This window comes from Pseudophryne corroboree, chromosome 5 (genome assembly GCF_028390025.1).
Source record: "Pseudophryne corroboree isolate aPseCor3 chromosome 5, aPseCor3.hap2, whole genome shotgun sequence".
NCBI classification, from domain to species: domain Eukaryota; kingdom Metazoa; phylum Chordata; class Amphibia; order Anura; family Myobatrachidae; genus Pseudophryne; species Pseudophryne corroboree.
In genome coordinates, this window is record NC_086448.1 from 54,580,277 (window position 1) to 54,599,635 (window position 19,359).

General features: G+C 45.3%; 1 protein-coding gene across 8 annotated transcripts in view; it reads left to right on the forward strand.

Annotated features, from left to right (window-relative positions):
• The window catches only part of ASAP1 (ArfGAP with SH3 domain, ankyrin repeat and PH domain 1), a 413,329-nt gene that overhangs the window by 371,806 nt on the left and 22,164 nt on the right, over nt 1-19,359 (forward strand). For all 8 annotated transcript variants that reach the window (XM_063921277.1, XM_063921278.1, XM_063921279.1 and 5 more), the window contains 7 exons: nt 4,621-4,784; nt 11,058-11,191; nt 12,931-13,022; nt 14,076-14,262; nt 16,659-16,744; nt 17,349-17,464; nt 18,978-19,045. In XM_063921277.1, the coding sequence (XP_063777347.1) occupies nt 4,621-4,784; nt 11,058-11,191; nt 12,931-13,022; nt 14,076-14,262; nt 16,659-16,744; nt 17,349-17,464; nt 18,978-19,045 (847 nt within the window). The remainder of the gene's footprint in view (nt 1-4,620; nt 4,785-11,057; nt 11,192-12,930; nt 13,023-14,075; nt 14,263-16,658; nt 16,745-17,348; nt 17,465-18,977; nt 19,046-19,359) is intronic.

Below are 19,359 nucleotides of genomic sequence, written 5' to 3' on the forward strand. Positions count from 1 at the left end.
TACTACAGGTACCACTAAACAGGGTATTATGTGGGGTGTGAAAAAACTACCTATAGTTTTTCCTGAATCAGAAGAACTAAATGATGTATGTGATGAAGCGTGGGTTGCCCCCGATAAAAAGATGCTAATTTCAAAGAAGTTATTAGCTTTATACCCTTTCCCGTCAGAGGTTAGGGCGCGCTGGGAAACACCTCCTAGGGTGGATAAGGCGCTCACACGCTTATCTAAACAAGTGGCGTTACCCTCTCCTGAGACGGCCGCACTTAAAGATCCAACAGATAGGAGGATGGAAAATATCCAAAAAAGTATATACACACATACAGGTGTTATACTACGACCAGCTATAGCGTCAGCCTGGATGTGCAGTGCTGGAGTAGTTTGGTCAGAGTCCCTGATTGAAAATATTGATACCCTGGATAGGGACAATGTTTTACTGTCTTTAGAGCAAATAAAGGATGCATTTCTTTATATGCGTGATGCACAAAGGGATATCTGCACACTGGCATCACGGGTAAGTGCTATGTCCATTTCGGCCAGAAGAAGTTTATGGACGCGACAGTGGTCAGGCGATGCGGACTCAAAACGGCATATGGAAGTTTTGCCGTATAAAGGGGAGGAGTTATTTGGAGTCGGTCTATCAGATTTGGTGGCCACGGCTACAGCCGGGAAATCCACCTTTTTACCTCAAGCTACTCCCCAACAGAAAAAGACACCGACTTTTCAACCGCAGCCCTTTCGTTCCTTTAAAAACAAGAGAGCAAAGGGATATTCATATCTGCCACGAGGCAGAGGAAGGGGGAAGAGACACCAACAGGCAGCTCCTTCCCAGGAACAGAAGCCCTCCCCCGCTTCTACAAAAGCCTCAGCATGACGCTGGGGCTTCTCAAGCGGACTCGGGGGCGGTGGGCGGTCGTCTCAAGAATTTCAGCGCGCAGTGGGCTCACTCGCAGGTAGATCCCTGGATCCTGCAGATAATATCTCAGGGGTACAGGTTGGAACTAGAGACAGATCCGCCTCGCCGTTTCCTGAAGTCTGCTTTACCAACGTCCCCCTCCGAAAGGGAGACGGTTTTGGAAGCCATTCACAAGCTGTACTCTCAGCAGGTGATAGTCAAGGTACCTCTTCTACAACAGGGAAAGGGGTATTATTCCACTCTATTTGTGGTACCGAAGCCGGACGGCTCGGTAAGACCTATTCTAAATCTGAAGTCCTTGAACCTGTACATAAAGAAGTTCAATCAATAAACAAATTATAAAAAAAAAAAAAAAAAGAAGTTCAAGTTCAAAATGGAGTCACTCAGAGCAGTGATAGCGAACCTGGAAGAAGGGGACTTTATGGTGTCCTTGGACATCAAGGATGCGTACCTCCACGTTCCAATTTACCCCTCACACCAGGGGTACCTCAGTTTCGTTGTACGAAACTGTCACTATCAGTTTCAGACGCTGCCGTTCGGATTGTCCACGGCACCTCGGGTCTTTACAAAGGTAATGGCCGAGATGATGATTCTTCTTCGAAGAAAAGGCGTATTAATTATCCCATACTTGGACGATCTCCTAATAAGGGCAAGGTCCAGAGAACAGCTAGAGAGGGGATTAGCACTGTCTCAAGAAGTGCTAAAACAGCACGGCTGGATTCTGAATATTCCAAAATCCCAGTTAATGCCGACAACTCGTCTGCTGTTCCTAGGGATGATTCTGGACACGGTTCAGAAAAAGGTTTTTCTCCCGGAGGAAAAAGCCAAGGAGTTGTCCGAGCTTGTCAGGAACCTCCTAAAACCAGGAAAGGTGTCTGTACATCAATGCACAAGAGTCCTGGGAAAAATGGTGGCTTCTTACGAAGCAATTCCATTCGGCAGATTCCATGCACGAATTTTCCAGAGGGATCTGTTAGACAAATGGTCAGGGTCGCATCTTCAGATGCACCAGCGGATAACCCTGTCTCCAAGGACAAGGGTATCTCTTCTGTGGTGGTTGCAGAGTGCTCATCTATTGGAGGGCCGCAGATTCGGCATACAGGATTGGATCCTGGTGACCACGGACGCCAGCCTGAGAGGCTGGGGAGCAGTCACACAAGGAAGAAACTTCCAGGGAGTGTGGACGAGCCTGGAAACGTCTCTTCACATAAACATTCTGGAACTAAGAGCAATCTACAATGCTCTAAGCCAGGCAGAACCTCTGCTTCAAGGAAAACCGGTGTTGATCCAGTCGGACAACATCACGGCAGTCGCCCATGTAAACAGACAGGGTGGCACAAGAAGCAGGAGTGCAATGGCAGAAGCTGCAAGGATTCTTCGCTGGGCAGAGAATCATGTGATAGCACTGTCAGCAGTGTTCATCCCGGGAGTGGACAACTGGGAAGCAGACTTCCTCAGCAGACACGACCTTCACCCGGGAGAGTGGGGACTTCATCCGGAAGTCTTCCACATGCTGGTAACCCGTTGGGAAAGACCAATGGTGGACATGATGGCGTCTCGCCTCAACAAAAAACTGGACAGGTATTGCGCCAGGTCAAGAGATCCGCAGGCAATAGCTGTGGACGCGCTGGTAACGCCTTGGGTGTACCAGTCGGTGTATGTGTTTCCTCCTCTGCCTCTCATACCAAAAGTATTGAGAATTATACGGCAAAGAGGCGTAAGAACGATACTAGTGGTTCCGGATTGGCCAAGAAGGACTTGGTACCCGGAACTTCAAGAGATGATCACGGAAGATCCGTGGCCTCTACCTCTAAGGAGGGACTTGCTTCAGCAGGGTCCCTGTCTGTTTCAAGACTTACCGCGGCTGCGTTTGACGGCATGGCGGTTGAACGCCGGATCCTAAAGGAAAAAGGCATGCCGGAAGAAGTCATTCCTACTTTGATTAAAGCAAGGAAGGAAGTAACCGTGCAACACTATCACCGCATTTGGCGAAGATATGTTGCGTGGTGCGAGGATCGGAGTGCTCCGACGGAGGAATTTCAACTGGGTCGATTCCTACATTTCCTGCAATCAGGATTGTCTATGGGTCTCAAATTGGGATCTATTAAGGTTCAAATTTCGGCCCTGTCGATTTTCTTTCAAAAAGAATTGGCTTCAGTTCCTGAAGTCCAGACTTTTGTTAAGGGAGTGCTGCATATACAGCCTCCTGTGGTGCCTCCAGTGGCACCGTGGGATCTCAATGTGGTTTTGGAATTTCTAAAATCTCATTGGTTTGAACCACTAAAAAAGGTGGATTTAAAATATCTCACATGGAAAGTGACCATGTTACTAGCCCTGGCTTCGGCCAGGAGAGTGTCAGAACTGGCAGCTTTATCTTACAAAAGCCCATATCTGATTTTCCATTCGGACAGGGCAGAACTGCGGACTCGTCCGCATTTTCTCCCTAAGGTGGTGTCAGCATTTCATCTGAACCAGCCTATTGTAGTGCCTGCGGCTACAAGTGACTTGGAGGACTCCAAGTTACTGGACGTTGTCAGAGCATTAAAAATATATATTGCAAGGACAGCTGGAGTCAGAAAATCTGACTCGTTGTTTATATTGTATGCACCCAACAAGATGGGTGCTCCTGCGTCTAAGCAGACGATTGCTCGTTGGATCTGTAGCACAATCCAACTTGCACATTCTGTGGCAGGCCTGCCACAGCCTAAATCTGTAAAGGCCCACTCCACAAGGAAGGTGGGCTCATCTTGGGCGGCTGCCCGAGGGGTCTCGGCATTACAACTTTGCCGAGCAGCTACGTGGTCAGGGGAGAACACGTTTGTAAAATTTTACAAATTTGATACTCTGGCTAAGGAGGACCTGGAGTTCTCTCATTCGGTGCTGCAGAGTCATCCGCACTCTCCCGCCCGTTTGGGAGCTTTGGTATAATCCCCATGGTCCTTTCAGGAACCCCAGCATCCACTAGGACGATAGAGAAAATAAGAATTTACTTACCGATAATTCTATTTCTCGGAGTCCGTAGTGGATGCTGGGCGCCCATCCCAAGTGCGGATTATCTGCAATAATTGTACATAGTTATTGTTAACTAATTCGGGTTATTGTTTAGGAAGCCATCTTTCAGAGGCTCCTCTGTTATCATACTGTTAACTGGGTTTGATCACAAGTTGTACGGTGTGATTGGTGTGGCTGGTATGAGTCTTACCCGGGATTCAAAATTCCTCCCTTATTGTGTACGCTCGTCCGGGCACAGTACCTAACTGGCTTGGAGGAGGGTCATAGGGGGAGGAGCCAGTGCACACCACCTGATCGGAAAGCTTTACTTTTGTGCCCTGTCTCCTGCGGAGCCGCTATTCCCCATGGTCCTTTCAGGAACCCCAGCATCCACTACGGACTCCGAGAAATAGAATTATCGGTAAGTAAATTCTTATTTTTAATGTGGCCCCGTCTGTCCAAGTGGCTAATACCCTGGGGAGGTGATGGAGATGTGCGCAGTATACACTAATACTGTACGTAGCTCCGCCTCTCCCGCGTTCTACGTTCCCGCAGTTCTGGCTTGCAGAGTCCTCAGACTGTCACCACGCATGCACACAAGTGATGACATTATTTTACATTTCATTGCGTCACATAAATTAGATTAATAATAAGTTTGGTTTACGTGTAATTTATGCATTTTCTTAACTGTCACCGTCATTTGTTTCTTTCACCAGGTGGATATCGGTGCTGACTAACAGCAAAGAGGAAGCGCTTAACATGGCTTTCCGGGGAGAGCAGAGCTCGGGGGGGAGCAGTCTGGAGGATCTGACAAAGGCCATCATTGAGGATGTACAGAAGACGCCAGGGAACTATGTCTGCTGTGATTGTGGCTCACCAGGTACCTAACCCGGAATCTCTGCACTCAAATGGTTCAAATCCAGCTTCTCGGCTTATACCCCAACTCCAGCGTTTGCAGGTGTAGGCAAAACGTGTCTGAAATTAGAGAGCCACTCACCGGTCTAGCTGCAAAATTCTTTACTATATCAGATAGACGGTGCATCCAAGATCAACGTTTCGGCCCTACTTGAGGACCTTAATCATGGCCACAGCTCCAAAACCATATATACGCGTGTCTGAGGATCGGCCAGCTTCCCACGTCCTGTAATACCCACCCCTTACCCTATAATAAAACCCACATGTAATATAACATTATATAATATACGGTCTGGCTTTTCTCCAGTACTTTGTTTCATTCGGAGACCCTGCTTCTGTGAACAGTAGATGGAGTACGGCTGGAAGATCTCATGCTCCCGTGAATACTGTATTCTCTGACGGGTAGGGGTCAATTATTTCCCTGCTACGTGATGTTTGTCCTCCACCCAAGCGCAGCTCAGTCTGAACATACAAAGTGGCTAAAGCTAGAAATTAAAATAAAAACACTTTGCTTAAAGCTCCATGTGCGCCGAATTGATGCATCCGTCTGACAGTGATAAATTGCCATTTAATACTGACACGATTAAACTCCTTAAACATCAGTGGCCATTAGCTGTGCTTCCTGGGAATACTGATGGAGGTGCCGTAATCTAATGGCCTGCTCTTAGGTGTGATAAGTAAACAAGCCTGGCCATCTGCGCTCTGATGCTTCTGTTCCTGACAATGATTGGGCTCTATGGAGTAAGGGATTGACCATGCTTGCAGCCGGAGACGGAGGAGAGATCAGGGACGGGGTACGGAGAAAATCATCAGTCCGTTTACTCCATAGAGATCAGTGATCCCTATTATTAGCATTTACTTATATAATGTCAGTATACTCCATAGCACTCTACCGTTGGAAACAAACGCAGTCAGAAAGCAAAACTAAATCCACCGGAACGGGTCCAGATGGTTTCCAAGCGCGTTAAATGGAGAAGGCAGATTCTGCCTGCGGCCCATGGAGCTGAGAACAGAATCTGCCTCATGCGCAGACAAATGCAACTAATTGCTTCTGCCCCAAAGAGGTTAGAGGGCCCTGCTCACAAACTTGCAGTATACTGTATAGGAAATTAGTAGTGTAATACATAAGGAGTACGGCATACAGATGTGTCCCTTGCTGCAGTCACACTATACAGCCCTTCAAGTCACGCCATGCCACGGCGGGACTCTGTAGCGCCAAGCGTCTTTTTTTGTGTCTTTTGCAGCGAAAATGTACAATGTAATGTAATGGGACGCACGAGCAGCTTCTTCTGATTAAAATGATATGCAGCATGCCTATATCCTGTGTGTAATAGCGGCTGTATCTGCATCCGAAATTAAACGTTACAGTGATTTCTAGGAAAACATTGTAGCATAGCATTATGTATGCACATACGGTTGCAGTCAAACACAGGATATATCATTTTAATCAGAAGAAGCTGCTTGTGCGCCCTCTTACATTACATTGCGCCTAATACGCATTTCTGCGGCAAAATACGCTAAAAAAGATGATCAGCGCTACCGAGTCACGCAGCACTCGCGCATTATGTGTAACGCGGCTTGTAGCGCATGGAGCAAAGTTAGAGGACACATCTGTAAAATATATTGGGGGGAAAAGTGCTAGGTGGGTCTATATGACCCAGTCACACAGCAATGTTGGCTTTGGGATCAGTGTGTTATATTAAAATATACAAAGAGAATGAATGTACTAAGGGGCTGATTCAGACCTGATCGGTGCTGTGCGTCTGAACTGCGCATGCGCCAGCGCCTCAGTGCACCGGCGCACGCCAGACAGGTTGATGGGTGTCGTAGCCCTGGGCAGAGACGGGTCGCGGGACGGGACGGTGGCGTTTGTCCACTTGTATAGGGGGCGCGGTCCGAGCAACGCAGGTGTGCCCGGACCGTTGGGGTGGCGGACCGCGGTGGCTGCGTGATGTCACACGCAGCCGTTGCGACCCGGGCAGCGACGAGTAGCTCCCTGCCACCGCGCAGGAGCTTCGTTGGCCGGGAGCTACTTCTGAAGTACAAAAGCATGGCCGCTGTGCGATGCTTTTGTACTTGTGCGACGGGGCAGGGACTGACATGCGGGGCGGGCTAGCCCTGTGCTGGGTGTCCCCCTGCATGTCAGGGAAGCTGATCGTAGATGTTCTAAATTTAGCACATCTACGATCAGATCTGAATTAGCCCCTATGTACGGGTTGGGTAGAATAGTTTTTAGAGGTCACTTGAAAGTTTGGAGGCTATAGGAAAGTCTTCTTGTACGAGGAAGAAGATGGTACAATGTTCTTCCTCGTACAACAAGACTTTCCTGTAGCCTCCAAACCTTCAAGTGATCTCTGAAAACTATTCTACCCAACTTTAGTACCAAACCTGTACACATTCCGTGCAGACTGGAAAACGTTCTGTAATAAAGAATGGGGACAGGTGATGCCTGTACGTGAGATACACACAGTGCAGGAAGTACATTGGGAGAAATTCTGAGACCAGCAGACAGTAATCATTTATATAACGTCGCCATATTGCGCTGCACAGACGTGTTATAAGTTATCCTGCTGATTTGTCCTATCATCTACGTCTTAGTTTCTCAAACTCCGCCCTCAGGACCCCAAACAGTTCATGTTTTCCAGGTCTCCTCACAGCATCACAAGTGAAGTAATTAGCTCCATTTGTGAATCTTTTATAATGTGTCAGTGAGGAATGAGTGCACCTGTGCACCTGCCGGGTGACTGTCTGGGGTCCTGGGGACCGAGTTTGAGAACCACTGGTCTGTGTCATAAAGAACTGGGACAAACATCAGAACAATTTGTAGTAGCTATAGTAAAAATAAAAAGTACTAACTGAAGCTGTTAATGCTACTATGAGAGGGTCTCTTGTTATTTCGCCATCTTCTGTAACAGCGCCCGTTAATTACACCCACTTGTATAGCGCTGCAGGCTACGCTGGCGTTATATAAAGAAATGTTAATAATAATGATAATTAGTCATATAATTGTCCTCCATTATTTGCAGAACTTGGTAAAGTGACCTGTGTATAAACCCACAGCAACTATTATTTGCGCTTTTACAAAGTATAAAATGGAAAATGACATTCATTAATGATGTACTTGAATATAATTAGCTCTTAACACACACAGGTAACCATAGTGCCTCATTAGTATTTACTTATAATGTATAATCTCCTACTCGCCATTCTTATAACCATAATGAGTATAATTATCCCAGCATAAGTTCGGTATGTGATGAACGTGCGCTTGGGAATAGGGGACTGTTGCTGGATTCTGCCTGTGCGGTCTGTGTCCGTGCCGCTAATCGGACGTGATGGCAATCGCGTGCTGCTGCTGGCCAGTGTTCATCAGATGGTTTGTTACATTGCATTCCATACGGTGTCACATGGGCGCTTTAAACTCTTGTTTAAAACCGGTTAGAACATCAGCACTCGGTCACGCCCGTGGCGGCAGGGTAATGCTCCTCCCCTGTCGCATAGGTGCGGATTAGCTCCGATGATGCTGCGTGCAGCGGTTTCTGGTCTCAGTTGCGAGTATGTTGCAAGAGCAGAGTACATCCCCCTCTTCCGTTCCTCCTGTCACCATGACGGCACATCTCTTGTCACAGGTTCTAGACTATAATCTGTACGTAAATGTAATTGAAAACTATAATAGGCAATCATTTATTTCACATTGGAACTATAGGACAGCCGTGCTGTGCGTTCCCATTGGATATCACTACAGCTGAGCATACATCTGAGTGTGTCTGACTCAGAGTAGGCCAGCAAGAGACCGGCACCGTGCGACCTCTGTGGTCACATTTATGTCATCTTATTACGCTGGAGGCCTCGTGAGAGAAGCCACTGACCAGCATAGGACACTTCTATACAGCTGGTGGATTAACCGTATGCAGAATGTTGCTGCCCTCTGCTGGGCAAGCTTGTCATTAAAACATTTTGTATTTCATGCAACGGGAACATACCCGAAGCAGCTATATACGGCAGGAGGATCCGTGATCTGGGGTCCATGTGACAAAACTCAAACACTGGGTCATTTTAAAATACTATTTATATTTTAAGATAATTCCAACAATGGGGAAGACTATAGCTCCAACCATTCCTGGAGGCTAACCCGCACCAAGATAGAGATCATTACTGTATATAATCAGTGTTGGCGGTACCTTCTATAAATGTGTTAAAATAACCCAATATTATGGATGTAATTACGTCCACAAAAACATGTGACTGAAGGTTCAAGAGGTTCTACCAACTGGTTTAAATCAGGATATATGATCAAATCCCCATAGAGAGGGGAAAAAACGGAGAAACCAGTTATAATAACTCAGGTGCACACAACCCAACCGAATGTTTAAAATACAACTTTATTATGGATTTTTATGTCCCCTATAATAATATCAAGTAATGGCTTGAATGCCAGATAATAACATTAATATTGTTATGAATCAAATATATTGTAATGTCTGGACTGGGTATGTCCTTTATTAAATATCAAGCGAAATATTAAAAACAAATGGAAAAATAAATGTGAATAGAATGAATATAAAATGAATAAAGATTTAAAAACAGTAGCAGATGTGTTGTTTCCTTTGGGTGTTTCTTTACATTCAATCCACAAGTCCATGAACCATAGATTCATTTGTAGAAAGTGCTGTGCCTGTACTGAATTTATGCAAAGACCTGTAAGTATCGCGCTGCCTAGCTCTGTTTTGTAAAGAAAGTATGTTACTGTCCACTATATGAAAATACTGATATACATAAATTGTAACTACTGTCTGAATAATGTAACAATATTTGAATGTCACTGTTCTTCAGACCACAGATCTGTTGTTAATGTACAGATGAATGCAGATAATAATTAGCAAAGCTGCTGTCTCCTGAGTTGTATTTCTTTAAGACCACTTGAGTGCCTTTGTTGGATTTGCGATATAGATAGATATATATATATATATATATATATATAAAACGAAGAACGACTGCAGCGCTCTGGGTCTTGTGACGAAACGATGTATATTAAAAAGTCACAGCATGTCACATCTTGACATAGGGGTTGGATACCCTGAAACATTGATGGTTTATTCTGTGACTTTTTAATATACATCATTTCGTCACAAGACCCTGAGTGCCGCAGTCATTCTTCGTTCTATTATCAGTTATTCACTGAAGGCATCGGGGCGCAGGAACTGTTTGAGGAGTGCCGGGCTGTACATTTCCTATTCCTATATATATATATATATATATATATACATATACATACATATTTACAATGCAATATAGATTTGAGTTTGGACCCACTCCTCCCAAATGTAAATCTCTCTGCACATTTTACATGTGCCCCCCTTTGACTGGGGGGGGGGTTATTTAGAGGGTAAATTGGCCGACATGTAGGACATCTGAAAAGGTCGATATGAAAATGGTGAACACAAAAACAGTCGACACAGGGTTTTAATTTTTTAGGGTGTAATTTTGTATGTACAACCATGTAAGAGCCAAATTAGTGGAATGTGTACTCTCGCAGCTCGCCCCCCTCCCCCCCCGCCACGCTTTGGGCAAGATTACTGTTCCCAATCTTAGTCCGCGTGAAAGTTTAAGTATTAAAAAGTTGATATCTACATTTTTTTATTTAAAAACCTAATGTCGTACATCTGTGTATTAACCTTTTGAACCTTTTGACCTTAAGCACGGTTGACCTTTTTCATGTAGAACTATTGTACCTGCCGACCTAATGCATGTCAACCACATAGGGTTGACCTATTGAATAGCAACCTGTGGAATACCGCAGTGCGGCATGGTGTTACCCAGGTGCACAGTTTTGGGTTTGTTTGTTTTTTTTTGCTTTACCATGTCAGAATCAGGCCCTCTATGTGCAAGTCTGCTCCAGAGCTGGTGTGACAAGTGCTGGAAGTGCACCCTCTGCTGCCCCCTGCAGGCAACAGACTATAATGATCTGGCCATAATACTGATACTGTTATGTCAAAGGACCTGTAAGTTCAGTTATACCCCTAACAAGCGGCGCGTTATAGTACAGCTGTAGTAAGTTATACTAATAAAATACTATATTATCTGTATTGTATATTATTTGCATTGTACTAATGTTAAAAAGATGAATTGAGGACAGTATTGTATGTATGTGGTATGGAAAGGACGGAGCACTTTATCAGCCCTGTGCTTTCACAAAAGCCTGTTTCCCTCATTCACCTTTTACTATTTGCCTCCACAGATCCAACATGGCTGTCTACCAACCTGGGCATCTTAACTTGTATAGAATGTTCTGGGATACATAGGGAAATGGGGGTTCACATCTCCAGGATCCAGTCTCTGGAATTAGACAAATTAAGAACTTCTGAACTCTTGGTGAGTGTTTTATTGGTCATGATTTTTTTTATATTGTAAACAATTGTTCCCTTTCCAAATACCTTTATATAAGCCAGAGGTGTCTGCAACTAGTGGTCAGTCTCATAGTCCTGTACTTACAGCTATTAGCAGTCAGTCTCATTGTCCTGTACTTACAGCTATCAGCGGTCAGTCTCATTGTTCTGTATTTACAGCTATCAGCGATCAGTCTCCTGTACTTACAGCTATTAGCAGTCAGTCTCATAGTCCTGTACTTACAACTATCAGCGGTCAGTCTCATTGTTCTGTATTTACAGCTATCAGCGGTCAGTCTCATTGTTCTGTATTTACAGCTATCAGCGGTCAGTCTCATTGTCCTGTACTTACAATTGTCAGCGGTCCGTGTTATGTCCTGTACTTACAGCTATCAGCGGCCAGTCTCATTGTCCTGTACTTATAGCTGTCAGCAGTCAGTCTCATTGTCCTGTATTTGCAGTTATCAGCGGTCAGTCTCATTGTCCTGTACTTACAGCTGTCAGCGGTCAGTCTCATTGTCCTGTATTTACCACTGTCAGCAGCCACTCATTGCCCTGTACTTACAGCAATCAGCGGTCAGTCTCATTGTCCTGTACTTACAGTTGTCAGCGGTCCGTCTTATGTCCTGTACTTACAGTTATCAGTGGTCAGTCTCATTGTCCTGTACTTCCAGTTATCAGCGGTCAGTCTCATTGTCCTGTACTTACAGTTATCAGCGGTCAGTCTCATTGTCCTGTACTTACAGCTATCAGCAGTCACTCATTGTCCTGTACTTACAGCTATCAGCGGTCAGTCTCATTATCCTGTACTTACAGTTATCAGCGGTCAGTCTCATTGTCCTGTACTTACAGCTATCAGCGGTCAGTCTCAGTATCCTGTACTTACAGCTGTCAGCGGTCAGTCTCATTGTCCTGTACTTGCAGTTGTCAGCAGTCCGTCTTAAGTCCTGTACTTACAGTTATCAGCGGTCAGTCTCATAGTCCTGTACTTACAGCAATCAGCGGTCAGTCTCATTGTCATACTGTGTCATTGTATATTAGTAAAAATAAGTGAGGATGTATTGAATAAAAATAAAAAAATTCTTTTTTTTCTTTTTTCTTTTAAGTTTAACTGGGTGTAAAACGCTAATGGTTAATAGAGCAGGTCAGATTAAATTGTTCATTATTGATGAGTGCTTTTAAAAAAGATATATATATATTTGACATTGTCACTAGAGATTGTGCTCTCTCACGAGCAGGGCCCTCCCTACCCTATGTATTTCTGTCATTTATTTGATCTACATTGAGTGAATTTCCTGTTTCCCCTTCTATCTGGTGCGGTGGAGCCCTGTGGTGCCCTTCACAGTAATAGTAATAATAGGAACTGCCCCTGATTTTTGGAATGGGCTAAAATGAAATAATAGTGGTCAAAACATGATTAACGTTGAATCACTGTTTGCAGCATCAGCCCCCAAGCACGCTATGTCCGATTGTGTTATCCGTGTGTTGTGGTTTTATATTGATTGCTGCATGCAGTATAGATTTTGCAGTGAGTATGGGTGCCTGAAACAACGTTTAATAAGCAGACGTGACCCATGACAGCCTATCATACATTCACTTTCATCAATGTAGAGCAAACTGGACTGTGAAATCTGATTGGTTGCTGGAGGTTATAGCTAGACGTGAGATACTTGCGCCATGGTTACCAATCCTGCACGCACCTAATCACTTCTTGTTTATTTGCAGCTGGCCAAGAATGTAGGAAACAATAGTTTCAATGAAATTATGGAAGGGAATTTACCCACTCTGTCAGCAAAACCTACTCCCTCCAGCGATATGTAAGTAACCTGCGAATGCTGCATATTGCCCTCCCGTCACGTAGGCATGAGGGGAGGCTCTTCTTATAGTCATGTGACTGCAGCCTGTCCGTTCATTAGCAATCGCTGACATTATAGAGGCACGTGGTAAACTGGGCATACACTATGCAATTATCTGTCAGATCACCTGCCAGATTAGGTTGGTTGGAATAAAAATCTGGTAATGGACGAGTGCAAATGACAGTCATACTTTTGCTCCCACACAGTGCACAAAACCTGTCAGTCAGACAAATTGATTAAATCACGTGTTTAACCAGTTTGTATGAATGACAGGTTTTGTCCATTTTCCAGTGTTTGGGAGCAAATGGTTAATTGCAATTTGCTCTCATCCATTACCAGATTTTCATTACAATCAGCCAAATCTGGCAGATAATTGTACACTGTATGCCCATTTTTAGGTTATTGATTGTGGGGGATGTGTATCAAACCTTGGAGATAAAATGCCAGTCAATCAGCTCCTGTCATTTTTGAAAAACTATCTGCAAAATGACCGTTAGGATCTGATTGGTTAGAACTTTATCTTTCTCCACTTTATCTTTCTCCACTTTATCTTTCTCCAAGGTTTGATACATCTCCCCCTATGTGTTCAAACCTTTGCTTGTGTTTGTGCATCCATTCCCCTTAAGCAACGGCAAACCATTTGTTGAGACTCTGTTGTCAATATTTTAAATGTCTTCATCCTGAAGGTGTCAACATTTCAACCATGTCAACCTAAGTGAATGTCGACAAATTTATTGTTGACGTGCTGACTGTGGACTAGTCATAGCTTATCCATGTAGCACAGTGTTGGGTAGAGATGCGCGGTTTGGATTTATTTGGTTAAGCTCAGTTATTGGCTATACGGCTGTCACGTGTTTTGGATAAGCCAATAAGATAAATCCGAACTTGCGCTACTTTGAAGAGAAAAAACGAGTAGATTGGAACCGCTCTTCTCTACCATTAGGACACGGCCTGTTAATTGTTGCTCACTGTAATATATGGATATCTCATTTATGTAATTACTGTTCTCCCCAGGACTGCACGTAAAGAATATATCATGGCGAAATACATTGAACACAAGTTCTCCAGGAAGATGTGTTCTTCTGCGGCTGAGAAGCTGAGCGAGCTGCTTGAGGCTGTGAAATCTAGAGACTTACTTGCACTAATACAAGTCTATGCAGAAGGAGTAGAGCTTTTGGAACCACTGTTAGAATCTGGACAGGTAATAGTGACATTTCTGTGTATAGGCAATAATATTATTTATTACCAGTTATTTACCGGTATATAGTGCACACATATTCCGCAGCGCTTTATAGAGAATATTTGTCCATTCACTTCAGTCCCTGCCCCAGTGGAGCTTACACTCTATATTCCCTACCACACGTACACGCACACACATTCACGCACATTAATTTTGTTGGGAGCCAATTAACCTGCCAGTATATTTTTAATTGTGGGAAGAAACTGAGATCCGTAGGAAACCCACAAAAGCGCAGGGAGAACATACAAACTCCACACAGTTAGGGCCATGGTGGGAATAGAACCCATGACCTTTTAGCCTAATTGTAAAGGGCTACTTAGGCAGAAAACACATGTGTAATGAAGATATTAGTAACCTTCATAGATATATTTGGTACATTTACACATCTGGGATGATGTTTGTGGGCAGATTGTATTGTAAATCCAGAAAATTGCTTAAACCTAGCCTGCAATCCAATATGATTCATGACAAATACTGTACACCTAGTAACTATCCCTATGGGATCACTGCAATAGTACAAACAAATCATTCAATAAAAACTTGGTGCGACCTGTGCACAGTTCATCGTTGACTGTCAGCAGATCCGTGTAGCCAAGCGATGACCAGTTTGTGCGACCCAGGATCTTTCTCAAAGACTGACATCTGTGGAATTGCATGGAGATAAGTGAATCTATTCACATTGAGTGTCCTGAGTTCTTCTACAAATGTCTGGCGGAAGAATCCCTTTGTGATGGGTACAGTATGACACATGGAAGCTATTGGGAAGCAGCTGTACTTCCTGTGGGAGAACAATGTTGAATTTAATATTATGCGCTACAGAAAGTTATGCAGTTTAGGCAAATATAGAGCACACGGAAAGCTGCTATAGAGGCTTAAGTTTGGGTCGCTTATGGCAATTTGGGGGCAAAGCAAGTAACAGTGCGCTTTGGCAAAACCATGCTGCACTGCAGGTGGGGCAGATGCAACATGCAGAGAGATTAGATTTGGGTGGGGTGTGTCCGAACTCGGATATAAATTGCTGTAAAGCTGCTCAGCATTTGTGGGCTGCATGCAAATGCGGGCAGTGTTCACACTGCATGCAAAAATAATAAATGTATTTGCCCACCTCGTATTGCAACATGGTTTTGCTCCCAACTGAGAATAAGACGCACTGTTTTCAGGTGTAACATTGTGTCCAGGGTGAGTGTTTCTAAAGCCTCAAATCTCTCTGCAGCACTGCATATGGTACATAAAGATCTAGTACATTTAAGGGGTTGATATAGAAATCTCGGCACTCACTATCCCAACAGCGGTATCCCGATGGTCAAAATCCATCCGGATCCTGATAAGTATTTTAACCCTAAACCTCCCCTCCCTCAGCCTGACCGGGTGTAGTATGGTATGCCGGCGGCTGGGCTCCCGGCGACCAGCATACCGACGCCGGGAGCCTGACCGCCGGCATACCGACACCGTGGCGAGCGCAAAGGAGCACCTTGCGGGCTCGCCATGCTACGGGCACGGTGGCGCGCTATCACACTATTTTATTCTCCCTCCAGGGGGGTCGTGGACCCCCACGAGGGAGAATATATGCCGGTATGCCGTGTGTCGGTATTCCGGCGCCGGTGTACTGTGCGCCGGGATCCCGACATTCGGCAAACTGAAGACCACCCAGCCTGACCCTAACCCTCCCCTCCCACAGCCTGACCCTAACCCTCCTTTCCCGCAGCCTGACCCTAACCCTCCTTTCCCGCAGCCTGACCCTAACCCTCCTTTCCCGCAGCCTGACCCTAACCCTCCCCTCCCGCAGCCTGACCCTAACCCTCCCCTCCCGCAGCCTGACCCTAACCCTCCTTTCCCGCAGCCTAACCCTAACCCTCCTTTCCCGCAGCCTAACCCTAACCCTCCTTTCCCGCAGCCTGACCCTAACCCTCCTTTCCCGCAGCCTGACCCTAACCCTCCTTTCCCGCAGCCTGACCCTAACCCTCCCCTCCCGCAGCCTGACCCTAACCCTTCCCTCCCGCAGCCTGACCCTAACCCTTCCCTCCCGCAGCCTAACCCTAACCCTTCCCTCCCGCAGCCTGACCCTAACCCACCCCTACCTGCAGCCTAACCCTCCCGCAGCCTGACCCTAGCCCTCCCCTCCCTCAGCCTGACCCTAACCCTCCCCATATTGCCTAACCCCAGTACTTATCCTCGGGATTCTGACCGCCAGTATGCTGCTGTCTGTATTCTGATTGCCGGGAACCCGACTGTATCCACTATATGTACTAAGGGAATGAAATTATTATTAAGTGTACTGCCGTCTTGCTGTGGTATGTGCGATCCCAGTGTATTGATGTGCCGCTCATGTTGCTAGCAGGCTGTGTTGTGTCTTGCAGGAGCCAGGTGAGACAGCCCTACACTTTGCGGTGCGCACTGCTGACCAGACCTCCCTTCCCTTAGTTGACTTCCTGGTACAAAACTGGTGGGTACCATTATTTCATTACAGTTATTGTGTTGTCATCAGTGTGTGTTTAGTGTTGTGGCACAGTACTCTATGCTGCTTGATCACCGTTCCCAACGAGGATCCAATCAAAATCCTTCTGGTGGCTGTTGGCCTGTGCGTCCGCAGTAACCGGCCCCTCTGTGCTCTGGAAGTCAGGGCTTGACAATTCCAGGGGGCCAAACTAAAGTGCAATTGAAGTTATTTTATGTTGGTTGTTTATTGCCCATCTCTCTCTTTTACAGAATTTTATCCTGTATCAAAATATACATAGTCCCTACAACAGTGATAGGGAACCTTCGTCACTCCAGCTGTTGTTGAACTACACATCCCAGCATGCCCTGCTACAGTTTTAGCGTGGCCAAATATCAAAACTGTAGCAGGGCATGCTGGGATGTGTAGTTCAACAACAGCTGGAGTGCCAAAAGTTCCGCATCACTGCCCTATAACATCTGGTAGGTCTATGGCCATTGTGGGCACGGTCCGGTGTTGGCAGCACAGCCAATCATTGTCTGAAACATTGGTGTATTGCCCTCTTGTCACCAGCAGGACTGCTCACTCTCTCTCCTCATGTCTCTGTCCGCAGTGGAAACTTAGATAAGCCGACAGGAAAAGGCAACACGGCCCTGCACTACTGCTGTATATATAATAAGCCTGAATGTTTGAAACTGCTTCTGAGGGGAAAACCAACTATCGACCTGGGTGAGAATTGTGTCTTCCCCTCTGGGGCTTGTCACGCGCGCATAGGGGGTGATTCCGAGTTGTTCGCTCGCTAGCTGCTTTTAGCAGCATTGCACACGCTAGGCCGCCGCCCTCTGGGAGTGTATCTTAGCTTAGCAGAATTGCGAACGAAAGATTAGCAGAATTGCGAATAGAATTTTCTTAGCAGTTTCTGAGTAGCTCGAGACTTACTCAGCCATTGCGACCAGCTCAGTCCTTTTCGTTCCTAGTTTGACGTCACAAACACACCCAGCGTCTGCCCAACCACTCCTCCGTTTCTCCAGCCACTACTGCGTTTTGCAACTCGAACGCCTGCGTTTTTCCGCACACTCCCATAAAACGGCCAGTTTCCGCCCAGAAACACCCACTTCCTGTCAATCACACTACGATCAGCACAGCGATGAAAAAGCTTCGTTATGCCGTGAGTAAAATACCTAACGTTTGTGTAAAATAACTAAGCGCATGCGCTCTGCGAACCTTGCGCATGTGCAGTAAGCGACTAATCGCAGTATAGCGAAAATTGGCAACGAGCGAACAACTCGGAATGACCCCCATAGTATCTGTTCATGTGATAGAAAGATGAGATTGTGATATGTGTCGTTTAGTTGTCAGCAGCAATCGGTTCACTCTGTCCCTCATTTGCTTTGTTACATAACCAATGTATAATACAAATATAAATGAGTCTTTTAACACCCAGGGGGAGATGTATCAAGTCTCGGAGAGAAATAAAGTACCAGCCAGTCAGCCTAACTGTCATTATTCAAACACAACCTGTAACATGGCAGTTAGGAGCTGATTGGCTGGTATTTTATCTCTCTCTGAGGCTGGAACTCTGTATCTGTCAGCTGCGTTAGGATATATAGTAACTCATCCTGACATCTAATGTCATAGGGGTTCATATCAAATAACCTCAGAGATGTCATATGATATAATACATTCAGTGTCTGACTCCCACATAACATTATACTGTTCCATTGTACTTCGTGGATCCAGTTTGGGTGGGTAACGGGATGTTTGGATTAATAATAATAAACTAAAACAAATGTCTGTTTTCTTTGTCCGAAATTGCTCCTTTATTTATTACGTCTCTGTATGCGTCACCGGCACCACCCGACGCTGTACTGCGCCCGGCTCCTTGCTGCGATCCTGCGCGGTGACTTCATTGTGTCTGTTGTGTCTGGGATGCTGAGCACACTGTCTGTACTGTTTTTGATTATTATTTAATTTCGCCCAAGAGTCCCCTTTAAAAGCCTGAAAATAAGGCCAAAAATTATACATTAGATTAAACTAATAAGATAATTATTTCCTCCTCATCTTTGTGTACAATGTTTTTAAACATCAAAGAAAAGGTTACTTTTGAGGGTGGGGGAGGGGAATGCACCATACCTATAATAAGCATCTATTCTCCAGTATATACGTGTTATCTGACCAATGCGGCATAAAATCAGGCTATTTTATATTGTTCCTATTTTCTTTCTCAATGGCTCTCTTGCAGCAAACCAGCTGGGTGAGACAGCCTATGACACAGCAAAGAGACTGAAGACGGCTCAGTGTGAGGAACTGGTGAGTGCTGGGGATGTGGTCTCACTGCGTAATCTCGTATAATAATCCTTATAAGTAGTAACAGTTACAGGAGGACATGTACTAAGCAGTGATAAAAGCGGAAAAGTGAGCCAGTGGAGAAGCTGCCCAGGGCAAACAATCAGCATTGACGTAACACTTCTAATTTGCATACTATACAATTGTACGGAGCAGCTGATTGGTTGCCATGGGAAATTTCTCCACTGGCTCACTTCTCCACTTTTATCACTGCTTAGTACATATCCCCGATAGTGTCCTCATAGTCTTCTTCTCTCCTGCGTATCTCCTGGTAGTGT